This window comes from Podarcis liolepis (genome assembly GCF_965112155.1).
Source record: "Podarcis liolepis genome assembly, chromosome: 1".
Taxonomy (NCBI): Eukaryota; Metazoa; Chordata; class Lepidosauria; order Squamata; family Lacertidae; genus Podarcis; species Podarcis liolepis.
This window is the reverse complement of record NC_139554.1, coordinates 47,081,655-47,100,119: the sequence shown is the minus strand read 5'-3', so window position 1 is coordinate 47,100,119 and position 18,465 is coordinate 47,081,655. Positions and strand designations below refer to the sequence as shown.

General features: G+C 44.6%; 1 protein-coding gene and 1 long non-coding RNA gene across 4 annotated transcripts in view; both read right to left on the bottom strand.

Moving 5' to 3' along the window:
* COX16 (cytochrome c oxidase assembly factor COX16) overlaps positions 1-18,465 on the bottom strand; it is a 52,796-nt gene that overhangs the window by 9,290 nt on the left and 25,041 nt on the right. For all 3 annotated transcript variants that reach the window (XM_083510851.1, XM_083510850.1, XM_083510852.1), the window contains one exon: positions 15,035-15,097. In XM_083510851.1, coding sequence (XP_083366977.1) covers positions 15,035-15,097 — 63 coding nt within the window. The remainder of the gene's footprint in view (positions 1-15,034; positions 15,098-18,465) is intronic.
* LOC310710712 lies at positions 9,754-12,573 on the bottom strand. The gene is made up of 2 exons (XR_014528207.1): positions 10,341-12,573; positions 9,754-10,296 (listed from the first exon to the last, which is right to left on the bottom strand). It is a non-coding gene; the product is annotated as an uncharacterized lncRNA (long non-coding RNA).

Below are 18,465 nucleotides of genomic sequence, written 5' to 3'. Positions count from 1 at the left end.
GTGAGCCTCCGGCGATTCTGAGAAGATCAGAATGTCGTCGAGGAAACATACGCACTTCTTGTAGAGGAGTCCCGCCAGCACATGATGCATAAAAGCTTGGAAAAAGTGGGAGCCATTTTGGAGACCAAACGGCATAACTCTGTATTCGTAGGTGCCCAACGGCGTGAACATGGCCGTCTTCCACTCATCACCCTCTCGCACACGTATGAGATTGTAAGCTCCACGGAGATCCAACTTGGTGAAGATCTTCCCTTTCCGCACCGTCGCGAGCAGGTCGTCGATCTTGGGCATGGGAAAGGCCGCGGGCTTTGTTTTTGAGTTTATGAATCTGAAGTCTACGATGAGCCTCTTTTGGGGCGTGTCCTTCTTCTTCACAAAGAACACAGGACTGCCCCCTACAGCCTTCGATTCTCGGATGAATCCCCGCTGCAGATTGTGGTCTATGAATTCCCGGAGCTCCTGCAGCTCCTCCTCGGACATGGAATACAGCTTCACAGGCGGCAGCGTTGTCCCTGGCAAGAGGTCAATAGCGCAATCGTAGGGCCGGTGAGGTGGCAATTGGTCAGCCTCCTTTTCGCAGAAAACCTCCAAAAACCCCTTGTACTTGAGGGGTACTGCTTGCGCCATGCTGAGACGTAGCTGCTGCCCCTCCTCTTGGCCCTCCTCCTCCTGACCGGTCTGGATGCAATGCTGCGCGCAATAGGACGAGCCGAAGGTGAGCTGCCGCTGGTACCACGCCATGGTCGGGCTGTGCCTATCCAGCCAACTCATGCCTAACACTATAGGCGTGTCTGACAGGCGGGTGACGTTGAAACTGATGACTTCTCGGTGATTGCCAATCTGCATCACCATGGGCGGCGTCTGTTGTACCACTTGCCCCCCCAGCAGTTTCCTGCCATCCACTGTGACGACATTCAATGGCAGCGTGGCTGGCAGAAGCTCTATGCGATGCTGCTTGACGAACTGCACCCCCACGAAGTCTGCGTTGCTCCCACTGTCAATTGTGATGGGGACCTCCAGGGTGCGTCCATTAGGTAGCTGGAGGGTTGCAGTGAGCTGCACTACAGGTTTGGGTGGCAGGGGGTCTGTAGGCTGCAAAAGCGCTGGGGACTGCTCTACTGACTTGCCTGGCTGTGCCCCAACATTGCTGATTCCAGCCAGGCATTGTCGTTTCCCTGAAACAGCTCTTCATGCTGTGCTGCTGCAGTTACTGTTGCCAAGGCTGCAGTGTGCTGCCGGAGCCTCTGGGGACACTCTTTCGCCATGTGCGTTGCACAGTCACAGATGTAACACTTCCTGTTCCCTCTAGGAGGCTTCTTCTTGACTGTTCCGGATGCTGGGGCTCCGGCCACTGACTGAGCCTTAGCACTCCCCAGTTCCATAGGCTCCTCCCCTGGCTGCAGCTGAGGGGAGAGACGCGGACGTCCTGGATCTCTGGGAAAGAAAGGAGGCACTCTGGGCGGTGCGTGAAGCTGGCTACCCCCCTCATTGCGCCAAGGGCGTTCTTCCTGGCGCACTCCAATGGCAAGCGCTCGCTGCACCACGTCTGCCAGGGTTTTAGGTCTGTCCCCCCTAGCCAGCCCGTCCTTCACAGGGCCAGATAGACCCTCCCAAAATAAGTCTCTGACAGCCAAAGAATCCTTCTCCCAGCGCAGCACATTCAGCAAGGCGAAGAAGCGAGCATGATACTGACGTACGGAAGCCTTGCCTTGCCTTAAACCATGGATCTGATGGCGTGCCACATCCACATCCACACTAGACTGGAAGCAAGCGTCCATGCATTTGATAAATTCATCAGAGTCCCTTCGAGCAGGACAATCCTCACGCCACAGATTGCGCAACCAAGCCCTCGCTTCCCCATGCAAGTGGGACACAATGAACCCTACTTTCTCTTCCTCATCTTTAAAGTCGTCGCGAAGCAAGTGCAACGCATATTCTACGTCTGCTTTAAAACTGGGGTATTGCTGCAGGTTCCCATCGAAGTGGGCTACCAAGTTGCCCCCTCTTCTGCCCAGTGCTACTCCAGCCGCTTTGGTCCCCGGGAACCCCACCTGGCATGCATGATCCCACCTGGCTTGCAGATCTTGGCACCGCTTTTCTGCCTCCTCCCCCTTCTTCTGGGAGACCACTACCTCAGTGGTAAGCCGGGAGACTGCGTTGCGTAGCTCAGCTATCTGCTGCTCCATACTCAGGGCTGCCAAACTTCGTGAGCTTTGCAAAAAAAAAATTTTGCGTAGTTTTGGAGGGGACTTACTGTCAGAGGCTGCCTCAGGTCTCAGCTCACAAAAGACCAACGCCAAGCTCTTCTTATATACAGGAATGTTTATTGCAGTTCATTATAGATTCCACAACCGAGGCGTGCAGCCCCGTGTCTTTAACGTCAGACGTTTGAAGTCCCCTCTGACTCGCTCCCCCCCCTGCACCAACTTAAGAGGCTTGTGCTAGACCACCTCTTCCTGTCTTTCCTTTTCCGCAGGGTCTTTCTGCCCCCCTGGGTTCCCTCCCTCCTGCTCTCTCCCGAAGCGGATTCCTGAGATGCCTGTTCCCCCCTCCTTCGTGCTTTGGGGCTGGGCTCCTCCTCCGGGCTTTCTTCATTTCCGCGCGCCTCCACATTTGAACTTGGCGCGCGCTCGCCACCCCTGACCTTCCTTTTGACACTGACACTACTCCCTGTACTACTCTCCCCCTCTTCCGGCAGGACGTTCTCCCCAGATCTCCTTCCCCTGTCTCTTTCCTGCTCCGCTCCGTGTGTCACACTGGGAACCCCCCTCTCTTCCCTTCGTTCCTGCTGGGAAGCCGGCCCCGATCTCCCACTCCCGCTCGGGGTTTCCCTGCTGCTTCCCTGCTCCTGGCAGGTCCCCCCTGTGACCCCCCTTGTCCTGACTAGGGGCGCCCCCTCCTGAGAATCCTCCGATTCACTTGAGAGACTCATGGAAGATCTCAAGTCATTGTCATCCTCTTCCTCACTGTCCTGGGATTCTTCCTCGTCGCTCTCCGTCTCCTCCCTCACCTGTGTCTCTGTCTCTGAACCCCTGACAGTAATGCTTTAATGTGTTGCAATGGAAGTGTGAACTCAAAGTGGAAAATAGGTAACGGGACAAGAGCATCAGTACTCCAAAGTTTGTTGGAAGTTGTTAAGAGTTCATTATTGTAACAGAGAATAAAAATACTAATCACAAAGTTTAAAGTACCGTATTTTTCGCCCTATAGAACGCAGGGGAAATCTGTGTGCGTCCTATGGGGCGAATGCAGGCTTTCGCTGAAGCTTGGAGAACGAGAGGGGTCGGTGAGCAACAGGGCAAAGGATAGGGAAAGACGTGTGCAAAGTGGCGATAGATTTGTCTTCCCTAAATGTCAGTGCACACCCAAAACACACACCTCTTCCAGAGGTCAGAAGGGTGGCACTAAGGCTGTCTCCACTTGAGAAGAATGCACTGCTCTTCTTTTTAAAAAGGTCAGCAAAATTATGACATGGGAAAAGTTGACAGAACTGGGGGTGGGGGTGGGGAGAAAGTGTGGCCGTGTGTCACATGGATACCTCACGCAAAGCGAACGTACAAATCATGGCTCTTGAACATTAAAACACTACTGTAGCAATACCCTCAGTCTACTCATTCAGCGGGACGCGGGTGGCACTGTGGGTTAAACCACGGAGCCAAGGACTTGCTGATCAGAAGGTCGGCAGTTCGAATCCCCGCGACGTGGTGAGCTCCTGTTGTTTGGTCCCTGCTCCTGCCAACCTAGCAGTTCGAAAGCACGTCAAAGTGCAAAGTAGATAAATAGGTACTGCTCCAGCGGGAAGGTAAACTGCATTTCTGTGAGCTACTCTGGTTCGCCAGAAGTTGCTTAGTCATGCTGGCCACATGACCCGGAAGCCGGCTCCCTCGGCCAGTAAAGCGAGATGATCACGCAACCCCAGAGTCGTCCGCGACTGGACCTAATGGTCAGGGGTCCTTTATCTTTACCTTTACTCATTCAGCAGAAAGAGGTGATGAAGTCTGGACAGAAGGCTTCATGCGGTGGAATATCATTTTTAGAATGCTTCGATAGACTTTGGATACAACATAGAGTTTGATAAGTGGAAGAAACTTTGGAATAAAGGTATGAAATTTTCGGCATGTATAACACTTAGAGAGAACATGAATAAAATGATGAATAAAATGATGTACACGCCGGTAAAATGATGTACACGCCGGTAAAATTAGAAAAAATGTATAAAACCGGAGACAAATTATGCTGGAAATGCAAGATTAAAGAAGGCAATTTTTACCACATGTGGTGGTCTTGTGAAGTAATTAGAAAGTTTTGGGAATCTATTTACAATGAATTAAAAAAAATATTTAAATATACCTTCACAAAAAAACCCGAGGCCTTCCTTCTGGGGATAATTGGAGAAGAAATTAAAAAGGAAGACCAAACATTTTTCCAATATGCAACAGTGGCTGCTAGAACACTAATAGCACAAAACTGGAAGACATCAAAAATCCCAACTATAAATGAGTGCCAATCAAAATTATTTGACTATATAGAATTGGCAAAAATGACACAGAAAATAAGAAACCAAAAAGGTACAAAGTTTAATAATGAATGGAATAAATTTATGACATATATTGAAACAGATGTAAAAAATCTAAAAATCACAGTAGGCTCGATATAACGCTTGCAACGCAAAGAGTTTTAAGAAAACGAAACTGCAGATAGGAAACCTTTTGTAACATATTCCAAAACCGAGTTGAAGGGAAGTCAACTATTGTTGTGTGATTTAGTTACTTAGTTATTGTAAGTTTAACTTGTTGGTGTTTTATGTTATGTAATGTTTTTCTTCTTTTTTGTTGTTTTCTTGTGTTTTGTTTGTCTTTTTTGTTGCTTTAATGTTTGGTGTTGCATAATGAATTTGAAACTAATAGAAATTAAATTAAAAAAATGCTTCTACACATAAAAGAAAAGAAAGCCAGAAGAAATGACCTTGGAGAATTTGTGGAGATACAAGGTAGGGGCTAGAATCTGCTGTGCGGATTGTATTTCTCTTTTCTGTCAGGAATATCCACTGCAAGCAACCTCAAATGATGTAGCCTATTTCACCAAGGCTTTACCACCTCTTTTATTTTCATGTGTAGATCCAGCCTGAAGTCTAGAGTTTACAGAATGTCTATGTAGACAACTTAGCCTGCTTGCACACTATACCTTTAGAGCATATTCAAAGCACATTCCCTCCCTCAAAGAATTATGGGCACTGTAGTTTGTTAAAGGGTTGCTGGGAACTGTAACTCTGTGAGGGGGTAAACTAGAGTTCTTGGGAGGGGAAAAGGAGCTTCAAATGTGCTTTGAAGGTATAGTATGTGCAGCCTACGGCTATTCCATATATAGCTTGAAATCTTCAGTTCCTTCAGCTCAGTTACTCTAGTATGATTAGGTATGAAAGGCCTCTCTCTCCTTGCCTCAGTTCCCATTCCCCAAGGGTGATGCCATCACTTAAGGGCTGAGCAAGATCAGCTCCTCCCTTCTAGCATGAAGATAACCCATCCAGGGTGTACCAGTTGCTTGACAAAAACACCTAATTGTGTGTGGGGGCCCTGAACACCTTTCCCCCCTTTATTCCCCCCCCCAAAAAAAACTAGGTGCTTCCTATGGGCCGGTGCATCCTATGGGACGAAAAATACGGTACCTCTATGACAAAGGGAGCCGAGTGCTAATGTTATTGCTCTCCTGTTCTAAGCTACGTGTCACTGTAATTGACAGACCACACAGCTGGGGAGGGGGCGAGGATACAGTGTTTTATATAGATATATATTTCACACTAACGGTGAAAAATATTTACCCTTGCCCTTTTCTTCACCAACAGACTGCTAAAGTTCATTCTCTCATGCTCATACAGGGCTTATTGACCCTTCCCTTTTGCCCTGCTCTTCCCAGGAATAGGTTCCCACTTTAAAGCTCCATGTCTGAGTGTTGGGGTTTTTATGCTCCGGTGCTTTCCCTGCAAAAACCTGCTCTTTAGCACTCACTCAGAGCAAACATCGATTTGCGTTTTCTACTGACTGCTGTTTGCTCCAATTTAGCTTTGCAGTGAGGGTTTTCACAGGCAGAGACAAAAAAAGGGGCATTCGGACACAGAATTTTAAAGTGCGGATGGTGCCTGGAAAGAGTGAAGGAAAAGTAAGTGTGGATAAACCCTCTTGCACACCCAGGAGGCAAAACAGTTGAGTAGTTATGTAAGAGAGATTTTGAACTCTGCCAGAAGAGTGGGTAGCTTCTTATTTGCTTTATCAACAGTGTTGAGTTAGCACTTTCCATGCCTCATGCCACTGCTCCTAGTCAGCCAGGATCACCATCCTTCTAATCTTCCTTTGCTCCTTAGCTCCTGGAGGGGGAGAAGTGGCTGATGGGCCAAGAAAGGGTGCAGGGGGCTTCTTGGGATCGGGCCTTCCAGCTCACTTGAGAAGGCTGTGGGGTTTGGAGCAGAAACTGGTGTGCTGTAGTTAAAATGCATATGTATTCAAAGTGCTTGGCTTATGAAGACCTCTGCATGGCGTACCTTAAACACACAGGTTTACACTAGCATTCTGTTGGAGCTAATGGGGTACCATGTACAGATTTTTAAAAAGTGATTTTCGTTTCATTACACAAATATTGGGAGTTTAAATCCTAGTTATGCTCAGGAACTTGAGTGTGTTTGAACCCTTTTTTTAAGCTACATTGCAGAATCCAAATTAAGAACTGAGGTCAAAGCATTCATGTTTTGGGTTGGTGTTTACTTTTTTTTTTTAAGTGCTCTATTAAAGCTGAGATGTAAGTGGATTTAGTCTGTATGTATTGGAGGGTAGGGGGTGCTGTGGAATTTATTCCTTTCAATTTTTGTCGGTAGCCAAATTTTTGTCATATACCCTTTGTATGCTATAATATATTAGCAAACTGTGAATAAACCATTCACAATTTAGTTGGGGGGGGGGAGAGAACCCTGCCTTCTCCCCATGGTTCAGGCTCTCACCCATTCACTATGCTGTGGTTGGAATTCATTATCTCCTGCAGTTAAACTATTTCATTAAGAAGAAACAGCACAAGTTTAAAAATAAAGAAGACATTGGAAGAGAAGGAACTGGTTATAGATGTGTTGTGACTTTGCTAGTTTGGGAGCAGCAGTGAGGGGATCCGACAGGAAAAAGAGGGCACTTGCCTGGGGACAGAGCTGCTTGCCTCCCTTGGGTGTTCAGAAGGTGGGGGGCCCAGAGAGCTGCAAGGAGAAGCTGCCACTTAATCAGAAGACAGGAAAAGTGACAAAAATAAAATTGCAGCCAAAGACAGGAGACAGGTTCTTCTTTTCTCCCCCGCCTCTTGAACAGCAATCAATCAAGCCAAGCAAGTTCCTCTGAGCAACAGGGCAAAGGATAGGGAAAGACGTGTGCAAAGTGGCAATAGATTTGTCTTCCCTAAATGTCAGTGCACACCCGAAACACACACCTCTTTCAGAGGTCAGAAGGGTGGCACTAAGGCTGTCTCCACTTGAGAAGAATGCACTGCTCTTCTTTTAAAAAAGGTCAGCAAAATTATGACATGGGAAAAGTTGACAGAACTGGGGGTGGGGGTGGGGAGAAAGTATGGCCGTGTGTCACATGGATACCTCACAGAAAGCGAATGTACAAATCATGCCTCTTGAACATTAAAACACTAGTGTGGCAATACCCTCAGTCTACTCATTCAGCAGAAAGAGGTGATAAAGTCCGGACCGAAGGCTTCATGTGGTGGAATATCATTTTTAGAATGCTTCCCCACATAAAAGAAAATAAAGCCAGAAGAAATGAGAATTTGTGGAGATACAAGGTAGGGGCTAGAATCTGCTGTGCAGATTGTATTTCTCTTTTCTGTCAGGAATATCCACTGCAAGCAACCTCAAATGATGTAGCCTATTTCACCAAGGCTTTACCACCTCTTTTATTTTCATGTGTAGATCCAGCCTGAAGTCTAGAGTTTACAGAATGTCTATGTAGACAACTTAGCCTGCTTACACACTATACCTTTAGAGCATATTCAAAGCACATTCCCTCCCTCAAAGAATTATGGGCACTGAAGGGTTGCTGGGAACTGTGACTCTGTGAAGGGGTAAACTAGAGTTCTTGGGAGGGGAAAAGGAGCTTCAAATGTGCTTTGAAGGTATAGCATGTGCAGCCTACGGCTATCCCATATATAGCTTCAAATCTTCAGTTCCTTCGGCTCAGTTACTCTAGTATGATTAGGTATGAACAGCCTCTCTCTCCTTGCCTCAGTTCCCATTCCCCAAGTGTGATGCCATCACTTAATGACTGAGCAAGATCAGATCCTCCCTTCTAGCATGAAGATAACCCATCCAGTGTGTACCAGTTGCTTGACAAAAACACCTAATTGTGTGTGGGCCCTGAACACCTTTTTCACCCCTCAGAAGTGCTCGTGTCTTCGGGGGGAATGGGGAGAGAGAATGAAGTCACCTAAACTGAGTTTTTCCCTGATCACATGCTGTGTGGTCTTGAGTTACACTACATGTCAACGGGGAACTGGAGTAGAGGGGAACAAGTACACACTTTCAGTACAAGAATTAGGGTGTCTTCAACAAGTTTGATTAAGGTGCATATAGGAAGGAGGTAGTTCAAGGGGGATGACTTAATCCTTAATTAATTAATTAATGTAAGGTGGAGGAGACTGGATGCATCAATACTTTTGATAAAACATGCATGCCGTAACAGTCAGAGATAAGATGAGAGACTCAGGCAAGGTCGGCTACTTCCCCTGTGATCCACCAATGCTTGTGCTTGGAAGAAAAATGTGGGTGTTCCTTTGCTCCCTCTCCCAATTTTCCATGATATTGCAGGATCCGTATTTGCTACTTCCCAGCTGGCTTTTCTCCATGCAGATGAGTGTAAGGAAGCAGTCTCTGCACGACGGAAACACAACATAACCTCCTGCAAGCACCATGAATTGGAATAGACAGAGATATGCAATGACTTGACAGTATATGCGACAGAACTGTCACTTTTGGGAAAGGCCTGTGCAAGCTTCCAGGTCAGGTGAGTATCTAGCAGAGGCAAGGCTCAAGCACAGAGCACACTTGAGATCCAGCTGGTTCCCTCAAGCTCCATCCCAAAGAGGGTTAGCTTAAATGTTCAAGACAAGCAAAGGATTGTTAGGTGGAAGGAGGAGAAAACAACCTCTGCTCAGCTAGACCCTGGGCGATTTTGCACTTTGCAAATGAATAGACATCAGACAAAGTCAGGTACTGTGTTGTCACGGGGATTAAGTTATTTATTTTACATCACATTGGCTCCATTTAAACAGGGACAATTTCCCCTGCTGCCAACCATGCCCAAGCAAGAAGGAGCCTAGTGGAGCCATTAGTTTAGAGTCTTGGTACAGCATTAGTAAAACTTGGGTTTTCTTGGCTCTTTCTCATGTCACATCCCTTCAGAAGGGACAGTCTGTTATTGTTTCTTTCTGGAAAACTGTTAATTCGCACATTTACAGGTTCAGAAAGAATGAATGAGAAGAGGCAGAAGCAAGGCAGACCCCAGACCTGGAGGCTAATAAGCTTGGAGGTAAAATTGTCACCTACCCCACTGAAAAAGTGTGTGCGTTTGTGCACCCACCCACCCAACACGTGCATGGTGTCTGACTTTATTTTACTATACTATATCTTCCCTAGGATTGCTGAAGCTATCCAATTATTAGTTTTCTTATGGGAAATCAATATAAAAGCAGAAAAAGCAGAAAAACGGAGTACAATACATGTAAAGATATTAAGATTTTTACCTCCAGGGTGTTATGTTTGGGACCTGCTTGAGCAAGTTGTTCCAACAGACTAATGAGAAAGATGAAAATGACAAGAGGAAGTGTGGACAAAAAGAATTTGAAAAAGATGGGAAACAGATTCTTTCTTTCAATTCCTCTATGCATTATTCCAGTTATAAGCAAGACATATTTAAAACACATACGCAGTGTGGTACTGGAGTCAGAGTGTTGGGCTTGTTGGTGGGAAACAAAACGCTGCATTGGCCTGAATATAAGCTGCCCTCCCCCCCCCCCATGTTCCGACTGTGAAAAGTTAAAATGTGGCTTATACTCGGAGCCATGTGCCGACACCATCTTGGGGAGTGGGGCACCAAGCGCCGGCAAACCACCCCCATCCCCCGTTCAGGGCGGTAGTGCCGAGAGGCAGGTCACACCCACAAATAAGCCTTGCATTTTAAAGGTGCAGCTCATTTGCGGGTGCGGTTTATAGTCGGGCTAATACGGTACCCACCACAACTGGGTTGCCTTGGGCACGTCACTTGCCTGTACCCAGAAGACTTTGAACTTCATGGATGGAAAGGCTTCACACATCCATTGAAGGCTTTTGACCCAGTGGAGAGATCCAACCGACAGGGATGGGGAAGCTACCTTTGCCGATTTCCCCCTTCCCCTGCAGCCTCTACCACCATTGGCCCCATTGTTTCAGAGGGTACCATATCACCTCAGACCAGAATCAGACAGCAGCAGCCACATGCCTTTTGTGATGAGAGCAGCAGCCCCACATCTACTTTTCCCTCTCTGTCCGTGTCCGTTACTGCAAAACATGTGGTGACTCTGCTGTGTATTTTCTTGCTCCAATTCCCCGTGAAGGGGCAGGGAAACTCAAAGTGAAATCCTGCAACGTATTTTGTAAGGCTAGTTATTATGGGGTAAGACTCTTATTGTAAGAGAGAAAGAGGTGGCAACAGAAGGCTACTACTTTGGAGCTCTTGTGATGTCTGCTTCTGTCCCCACCTGACTCATCAAGGGTCTGGAAAGCAAACCTTATGAGGAACGGTTGAAGGAGCTGGGTATGTTTAGTCTGGGAAAGAGGAGTCTGAGAGGAGATATCTAAAGAGCTGTCACAGGGGAGAGGGAGCAAGCTTGTTTCCTGTTGCTCTGCAGAGTAGGACTCAAACTAATGGCTTTAAGTTACAAGAAATGAGATTCCGACTAAACATATGGAAAAACCTTATGACGGTAAGAGCTGTTCCGACAGTGGAACAGTCTCCCTCGACACCTTTGTGAGTATAAGGCCTAAATTAAGGTTACCAGATGTCCCCATTTCCTGGGGCCAGTCCCCAGATTTACAAATCAGTCCCCATACAAAACACATTGAAGTTGAAAAGTGTCCCCAGATTCATTGAAAAAAATCTGGTAACCTTAGCCTAAATGGCTGCTCGAGTTCCTCAGAAAAAAGCAAGATAAAAAAATTAACATAAATATGCTACTTTGTAGCTCTGAGGAAGTTATTTCAGGGTGTGTGTTTTTAAGTCTACAGTTCTATTGACTATTTAAAGCAAATTATCTGTTAGGGATTCATTTGCCACTTGTACCCGTGTTGGTTTATTTTTGGATTTTCACCCGTGCCCCGCCGCTTCAAATAATGTAGACTGCGGTGTCCAAGCATGAAATGCTATGCTTTGCATTTTTACAATCTGCTTTACAAGGTGCATCCCAGAAGCAGAGCTACATTCCCATTAGTTCTGGTGGCACTTATAGAAAGAGCAATGATTTATTAGGCAAATGAGACAGCCAGGCCTAGCTGACTGCATAAGAACATATAAGTGTGTGAGCAGAATGCTTTAAACTCTGTAGGTGGATGTGGGGGAAACTGGGGGAAGGAGCTTACTCCCAGAACACAAGACAGGATAGAATTCATGATAGACCTGAAAGTGAAGTCATTTGCTATATAAATATATGCACCAATTGTAGCTCTCCTTTGAGATCTTGAATACCATATCCAAAGCAGAACTTTGCTCAACTTATACAATTGTTTAGTCGTATAGTAGTGTCCAACTCTTCATGACCCCATGGACCAGCGCATGCCAGGCACTCCTGTCTTACACTGCCTCCCGCAGTTTGGTCAAACTCATGTTGGTAGCTTCGAGAACACTGCCCAACCATCTCGTCCTCTGTCGTCCCCTTCTCCTTGTGCCCTCAGTCTTTTCCAACATCAGGGTCTTTTCCAGGGAGTCTTCTCTTCTCATGAGGTGGCCAAAGTATTGGAGCTTCAGCTTCAGGACCTGTCCTTTCAGTGAGCACTCAGGGCTGATTTCCTTCAGAATGGATAGGTTTGATCTTCTTGCAGTCCATGGGACTCTCAAGAGTCTCCTCCAGCACCATAATTCAAAAGCATCAATTCTTCGATGATCAGCCTTCTTTATGGTCCAGCTCTCACTTCCATACATCACTACTGGGAAAACCATAGCTTTAACTATACGGACCTTTGTCGGCAAGGTGATGTCTCTGCTTTATGATGCTGTCTAGGTTTGTCATCGCTTTTCTTCCAAGAAGCAGGTGTCTTTTAATTTCATGACTGCTGTCACCATCTGCAGTGATCATAGAGCTCAAGAGCTTATACAATACAGCTTTGTAATTATTCAGAGGCATAAGCGCCTTCTTGAAATATATGGTACAAGTACTAAGTTGAAACCTTTTGTAATTCAGAAACGGGGGGGGGGGGCAAGGTGGATCAGGATCTACTGGCAGATCTCAGAGCGACTTCTGGAAAACTGGCAAGGATTTCAGACTCCCAACAGCAAAAGCAAAATGTCTATCCCCAGTTCCAACTGCTAAAATGAAAAAAGTTATTGGGGCGGCAGTTTTGTGTAGGACTGTAAGCTTTGTTCTGTTTTTGTTCTCCTAAAAAATTCCTGGGCTCAGAATTCTTTAATTCTAAGTGGATGTCTTTGGCACCAGGTTCCAGCTGTCAGGTATAAGAGTTGAGAGGAGGATTGGAGTGGGGGATCAGATTATGCAGATCTGAAATCTGCCCACTCCTTATACAGTGGTACCTCGGGTTACATACGCTTCAGGTTACATACACTTCAGGTTACAGACTCTGCTAACCCAGAAATAGTGTTTCAGGTTAAGAACTTTGCTTCAGGATAAGAACAGAAATCGTGCTCTGGCAGCAGAAGGTCCTATTCGCTAAAGTGATGCTTCAGGTTAAGAACAGTTTCAGGTTAAGAACGGACCTCCGGAACAAATTAAGTACTTAACCCAAGGTACCACTGTACATATTTTAAAGACTATGTTCCTCTTTGTATTTCAAAAAAGAACTCAATTCAGGGGTGGGGAGTCTCTTGCCTGTGAGTCAGTTTTGACCCAACAGGTCTCCCCATGTGACCCATGAGGCTGCTTTGGGCAAGACATGGCCACCTGCCCTCATACATTATGTCAGGTGTGGAGTAGGAAAGGAGGGTGCTTGGTCAACAGGGGCCTTGTGCATTGCTTCCCAAATGTCCAACAACCAGCTGAAGCTTCTTCAGCCCTGTGTTTTGTGATTCTCTTTTGGAAAAGCACTATTTGTAGCGCTGGATCAAAAAAAATTTTTTTTAATAGAAAATCCTCCACTACCAGCTGCTGGCTAGATTGAATTCCCTCTACACAGCCGCATAATTAAAGAAGCCCAACACCTTGTGAGTTTACAGCTCTGTGTACATGTATTTAGCTAAACCCCATTGATTATAAGGTACTTTCAAAACCGAGACAATTTAAATTCCCTTCCACTACAAGAGTTGTTTGGATTTGGCCTCAGTGGGTTTTTAGGCAAAGCAGAAGGGTTTTTCAGCCACTTCCTCATCTAGTACAGTTCTTGCAAGCATCATCTGAACAGATTTAATGTTTTAAAATTTCATGTTTCTCTGTGCCACTTTTGTGTCATTACTTCTGAATTTCCCATGAGACTCAATACCATTTCCGGCAATCTAAATATTGGTCTTCAAGCAGCTACTAAAACCTGGTGGGGAGAAAGTACCGCATATCCAAATAGGCACACAATTCTGAGATGAGTTGTGTGTCAAGTGTAAAGGAGAGAGCCTCTTCTTTGCATTATATGATGGTTTCTTTACATAAATAAATCAGAGCAGAGTTACAATAACCAGCAAGGGAATATAGAAGACAAAAGGCTCTCGAAAGGCAACAGAATTGTGTGTTAATGGATTTTTAAGTTATGAGTTTGAGGCAAACAATTTCATTCCACTTGCAAAGAATGATGCTTTCTGTCACCCAAACGATGCAGAATGAAATGCATTTTTAAGCATGCCTCCAAGGATTATTGTTGGGCTTTTGTTTTCACACCAAGGTGAATAGTAAAGATCGAAGTGAAAGGGTTATTTACAGGAAATGCCTAAGAATGTAGGAAGAGCCCTGATGGATCAGCCCAAAGGCCCATCGAGTCCAGCATCCTTTTCCTCACAGTGGCCACCCAGATGCTTAAGGGAAACCCACAACACATAAGCACAATTTCACTCTCTCACTCATGTTCCCCAGCAACTGGTATTAATATGCACCAGAGACCATACACAAAGACCACAAGAGGGCTGAATCTACATTGGTCCCAACCCTCTTTGATGCTCCTTGGGACCTGTAACATACTAGCGATTTGGGGGAGGGGGGTGAGATTGAGCTATAGTCAAGTATGGAAAAAATTATGGAAGCCTCTCCTGAAGGAGATGAAATTAATGTTTAATTCCATAGTCTAATCATTACATATCTCCCCACCACAACTGCCACCAAACATTTCCCAAGGAAATGAAAAACATTTCTTTGCAAGGGTATATATATATATATATTAATGCTGTAAAAGAGAGCCAGAAAACCTGAAATGTTACAAGTGGTTTGAGAGAACAATTATTTAACAGCCAGTGTCACTAAAGCAATCATATGGTTTTGCAATTAGCCACATGGATCCCATTATAATATTAGCAATATAAATGGAGACTCCTGCACATTCCAGTCAGACCTGCAAATCTTTTATAGACTAACCACAGGAGCAGTTAAAATGTATTTGCAGTGTTGTATTTGGCAGGCAGACATCAAAGAAGAGGAGTGCTATAAAAGGCTTTGAACTCTCAAATATTGCTTCTATCCAAAAGCAAAGGCTGCTTTTACTGGATGCCCATGAATCAAAGCCAGGGCTGTTTTAATTTTAGCTAGGGGAAGAAACACCATTATTATCACTAGTGAAGGATAGCAAAGAAAAGCCTTCAGTGCTAGAACATGCAGTGAACCATACCTCATATTCCGATTCCAGAGTCACTTTATTCTTCTTGATTCTTTCTGCCAGAGCTGGATCAATCTGCCAAGTCAAAAAGACCAGAAAATATCTATCAAACACTGTACATTTAAGTTTCGAAAAAACATTCAAAACAGGAAATATCCCCTCCAGTCTGTTGCAGTGTGCTGTTCCTCTGCATAGGAGAAGAATCAAGAACTGCATTTCCAATTGGCTCTTTGTCACAGTAGATTCTGGCAATATCTCTGAAGCAGAGAGACTTCTGCAAAGAATGATCCACTTAAAATCCACAGCCTTTCACCTTGATGGTACTACACCTTAAGTCTAAAGAACTGTAGAAGGGAAAAGATGATCTGCATATGAAAAACAGATCATTGAAGGTTTCTCTCATACATTTCCATTCATAAAGTAGGAAACTGGGACATGTACACAATTACCTCTCTCTTCTAAAAATGAAAATGAACTCCTTTAGTTCAGTTTTGATCACAAACTAAACAATTTAAGATTGCAAGAGGCTTGCTTAAACTCAGTGTCTCAGACTGGATCACACCAGGAATATGAATGCAAGAACCCTCCCTTTGCGAATCCACCCTGGAAACTGCAGACTGGCATTCTAGAGACTTGGAAGAAAAGCCCAGCTCTCACATTCAAACACAGCGCTAATGAAATTCAAACAATGAACCGACCATTCGGATTTATCTCCAACGTCTCCTAGGGCTGAATAGTTCCTTTTAGCAGCACAGTGCTCATTCAGATTTGGTTTCCCTTGGAAGGACATCACTAGAGGCTTATGCTATTTTGTAATATTTTATTTATATACAGGTTGAACACAGGTGGAGTCACAGCTTGACCCTCTAACAGACAGCTAAATTGGACAGAGAGGCAGCCCTAACCCCTGATGCACTTAGCTTACAGAATCTTAAAACTTAAGTCTCTCTATTGATCAGAGTCTCCGACTCAAATTACAGTTTCCCAAATTACATTGTCCTTAGCGAAGAATGGGGGACATGCTCTCTTTTCAGGTATTTCTTAGCCATTCTGAAAAATTAAGTAAGATTGCCCAACAGTTAGCTCCAAGGAAAACCCACCACCAAGAGAATACCCCCCAGGTTTAGCAAGTTCAAAACTCTCAGACATTGCCTTAAGCTAGGATTTCCCAAACATTTGGGACATCTAATAGCATATGATACAGCACTAATGCTCTTTCTGTGGTTGGTGCTTTATTGCCATTAGTTTTTGAAAAGAACTTTAGGGTACTGTGAGTACTCTTCATCTTCACTGTCTGGAGCCAATCTCCCCCTGAGCCTCTAGCAATAGTCAAAGAGTATGTTGTGGGGCAGAGATGTGCTATTTTCAAATACATCTGTGATCCTAACAATTCCATCTTTGTCTCAATAAAGGAGAGAGAGGAGACCTGTGCTTAATTCCCCTTCCAAATTGTCATCTCAGAGCTAGAATACAACTATGATAAGTAGTTATATTTAGGAAGCACTGCCCTACCCTCATGTGACTCAGTAAGTGAAGGATGACACACAGAATCACAGCAAGAAACCAGATGAGTGATCGTTAAATGAAAGTGATTATTTATTTATTTATTATTTTAAAGACCAGATTTTGGAGAGGCCTAGCGGGCCACAAATAAAATTTTGTTATTACAGTTAATTAAAAAAAAAAAAGACAAACCTCGTGAGCACAGAACATTTTAAATAAGGAAATTTGCATATATTACTGCTATATATACACTATGATAGTTAAATCACCACAATGGCTCGTTTTGGTCCAAGAATAATCTAGTTTCAAAGCAAGATCTGAACTGCAGAAATACAACTCTCTGTTTTCAGAAAGAATAAAGAAGGAAGGTGGGGGAGTAAGGCTAGCATAGAGTGCAGGTCTCCAAAGCAGACTGGCAATGTCAGTTTCATTCAGCAATCAGAAATAAGAGGAAAAGATCCTTTGACGTTTGAGGATCCCCACCCCCACGCCTGCTTAGGACACCATCTCTATCAACCACTGCAGTGAATTCATTCCTGTGTTGCAGAAACATTTCATACCCTCTGTGTATTTATAGATACAATTTCTGGGCCAAAGGACTGAGATTCACAGTAAAACAAAATCTGCTTTGTCTAAGGCCTGGCTGATATTGACCCCATAACATATTACAAAAAGAAGAAGGAAACATGACTTTGGAGGTCAACTGTGTGCCCAAGTTCCTAACCAGATCCCTCAGCCCAAGACGTTTTAGTGGACCTTGGACTGTTGTCAGGTAAAACTGGTCACATTCTACCCAGAGGTTGGCAATAACTGAGCAAATGTTTGTACTGCAGGATTTTATGGGCTACAAAACTAATTTACACTGCTAGACAGTTCCAGTACATTTAGAACAGTTGTTTTCACCCCAGAAATAATTATTTATAAACGGTACTGTTTACAAATGGAGATCCCTTTCCTGTCATAACCCACCAAGTATAAAATGAATTCAGCTTTCATCCTGAGAGGGGAAAAGAAGTTAATTTCTTTCCTTGTCCCGGCATCAATCATGAAAGGAAGCATACACGGTGAATCTTGGTTCCAGCAGAGGTTGCTTTTACTGTGTGCTTTTTAACTCAAGGCTTGAATCTGGGGAACCTCTCAGATAATTGCGTCTATGTAGGCGGCATTGACATGGTTGAAGAGATTGGCTTCAGGAGACTATAAATTAGCCGATCAATTTATTGAGTCAAAAGACAAAGATTATCAATTCACATATCCACTCTTGATCAATGAAATATCGGAGACAGAGCATGCCCGATACCTACCATTATTTGCAACCACCAGGAAGCAATCATCTCATTTTGCAAAGCTTTTAGCTTCCTTTTGGTTATCTTCCCCCAAAGCAATATAAATTGCCCAGCAGGAAAAAGTGGCCCTGCCATCTCCCCTTCCTTTTGCTATGTTGCCATATCCAAAGAGGAGAATAGTTTCACACCACTAAAGTTGCATACCAGTGAAGACTTTCATTGAGTCTCGAGTCTGTCCTGCCGTTGATTCTAGTAGGTGTTCTTCCTTATGTCTTTCATAACTTCCTCAAGGATTTACTCATTTTTTCATTTTGCCTTAGAGCAGGAGTGGGGAATCTTTTCCAGATCGCAGGCTGGATCCTCACCTTCCCCAAATCCTGACAAAGCCACTGCCATCAGATGAAGACTTTACTTTGTCCAGGGGGTGGATTTCAAACTGCAAACCCTACTTTTGGAAGGAACTGCATATTTACTTGCTCAACACCTGACAATGTACCGTATTTTTTGCTCTATAAGACTCACTTTTTCCCTCCTAAAAAGTAAGGGGAAATGTGTGTGCATCTTATGGAGTGAATGCAGGCTGCGCAGCTATCACAGAAGCCAGAACAGCAAGAGGGATTGCTGCTTTCACTGCGCAGCGATCCCTCTTGCTGT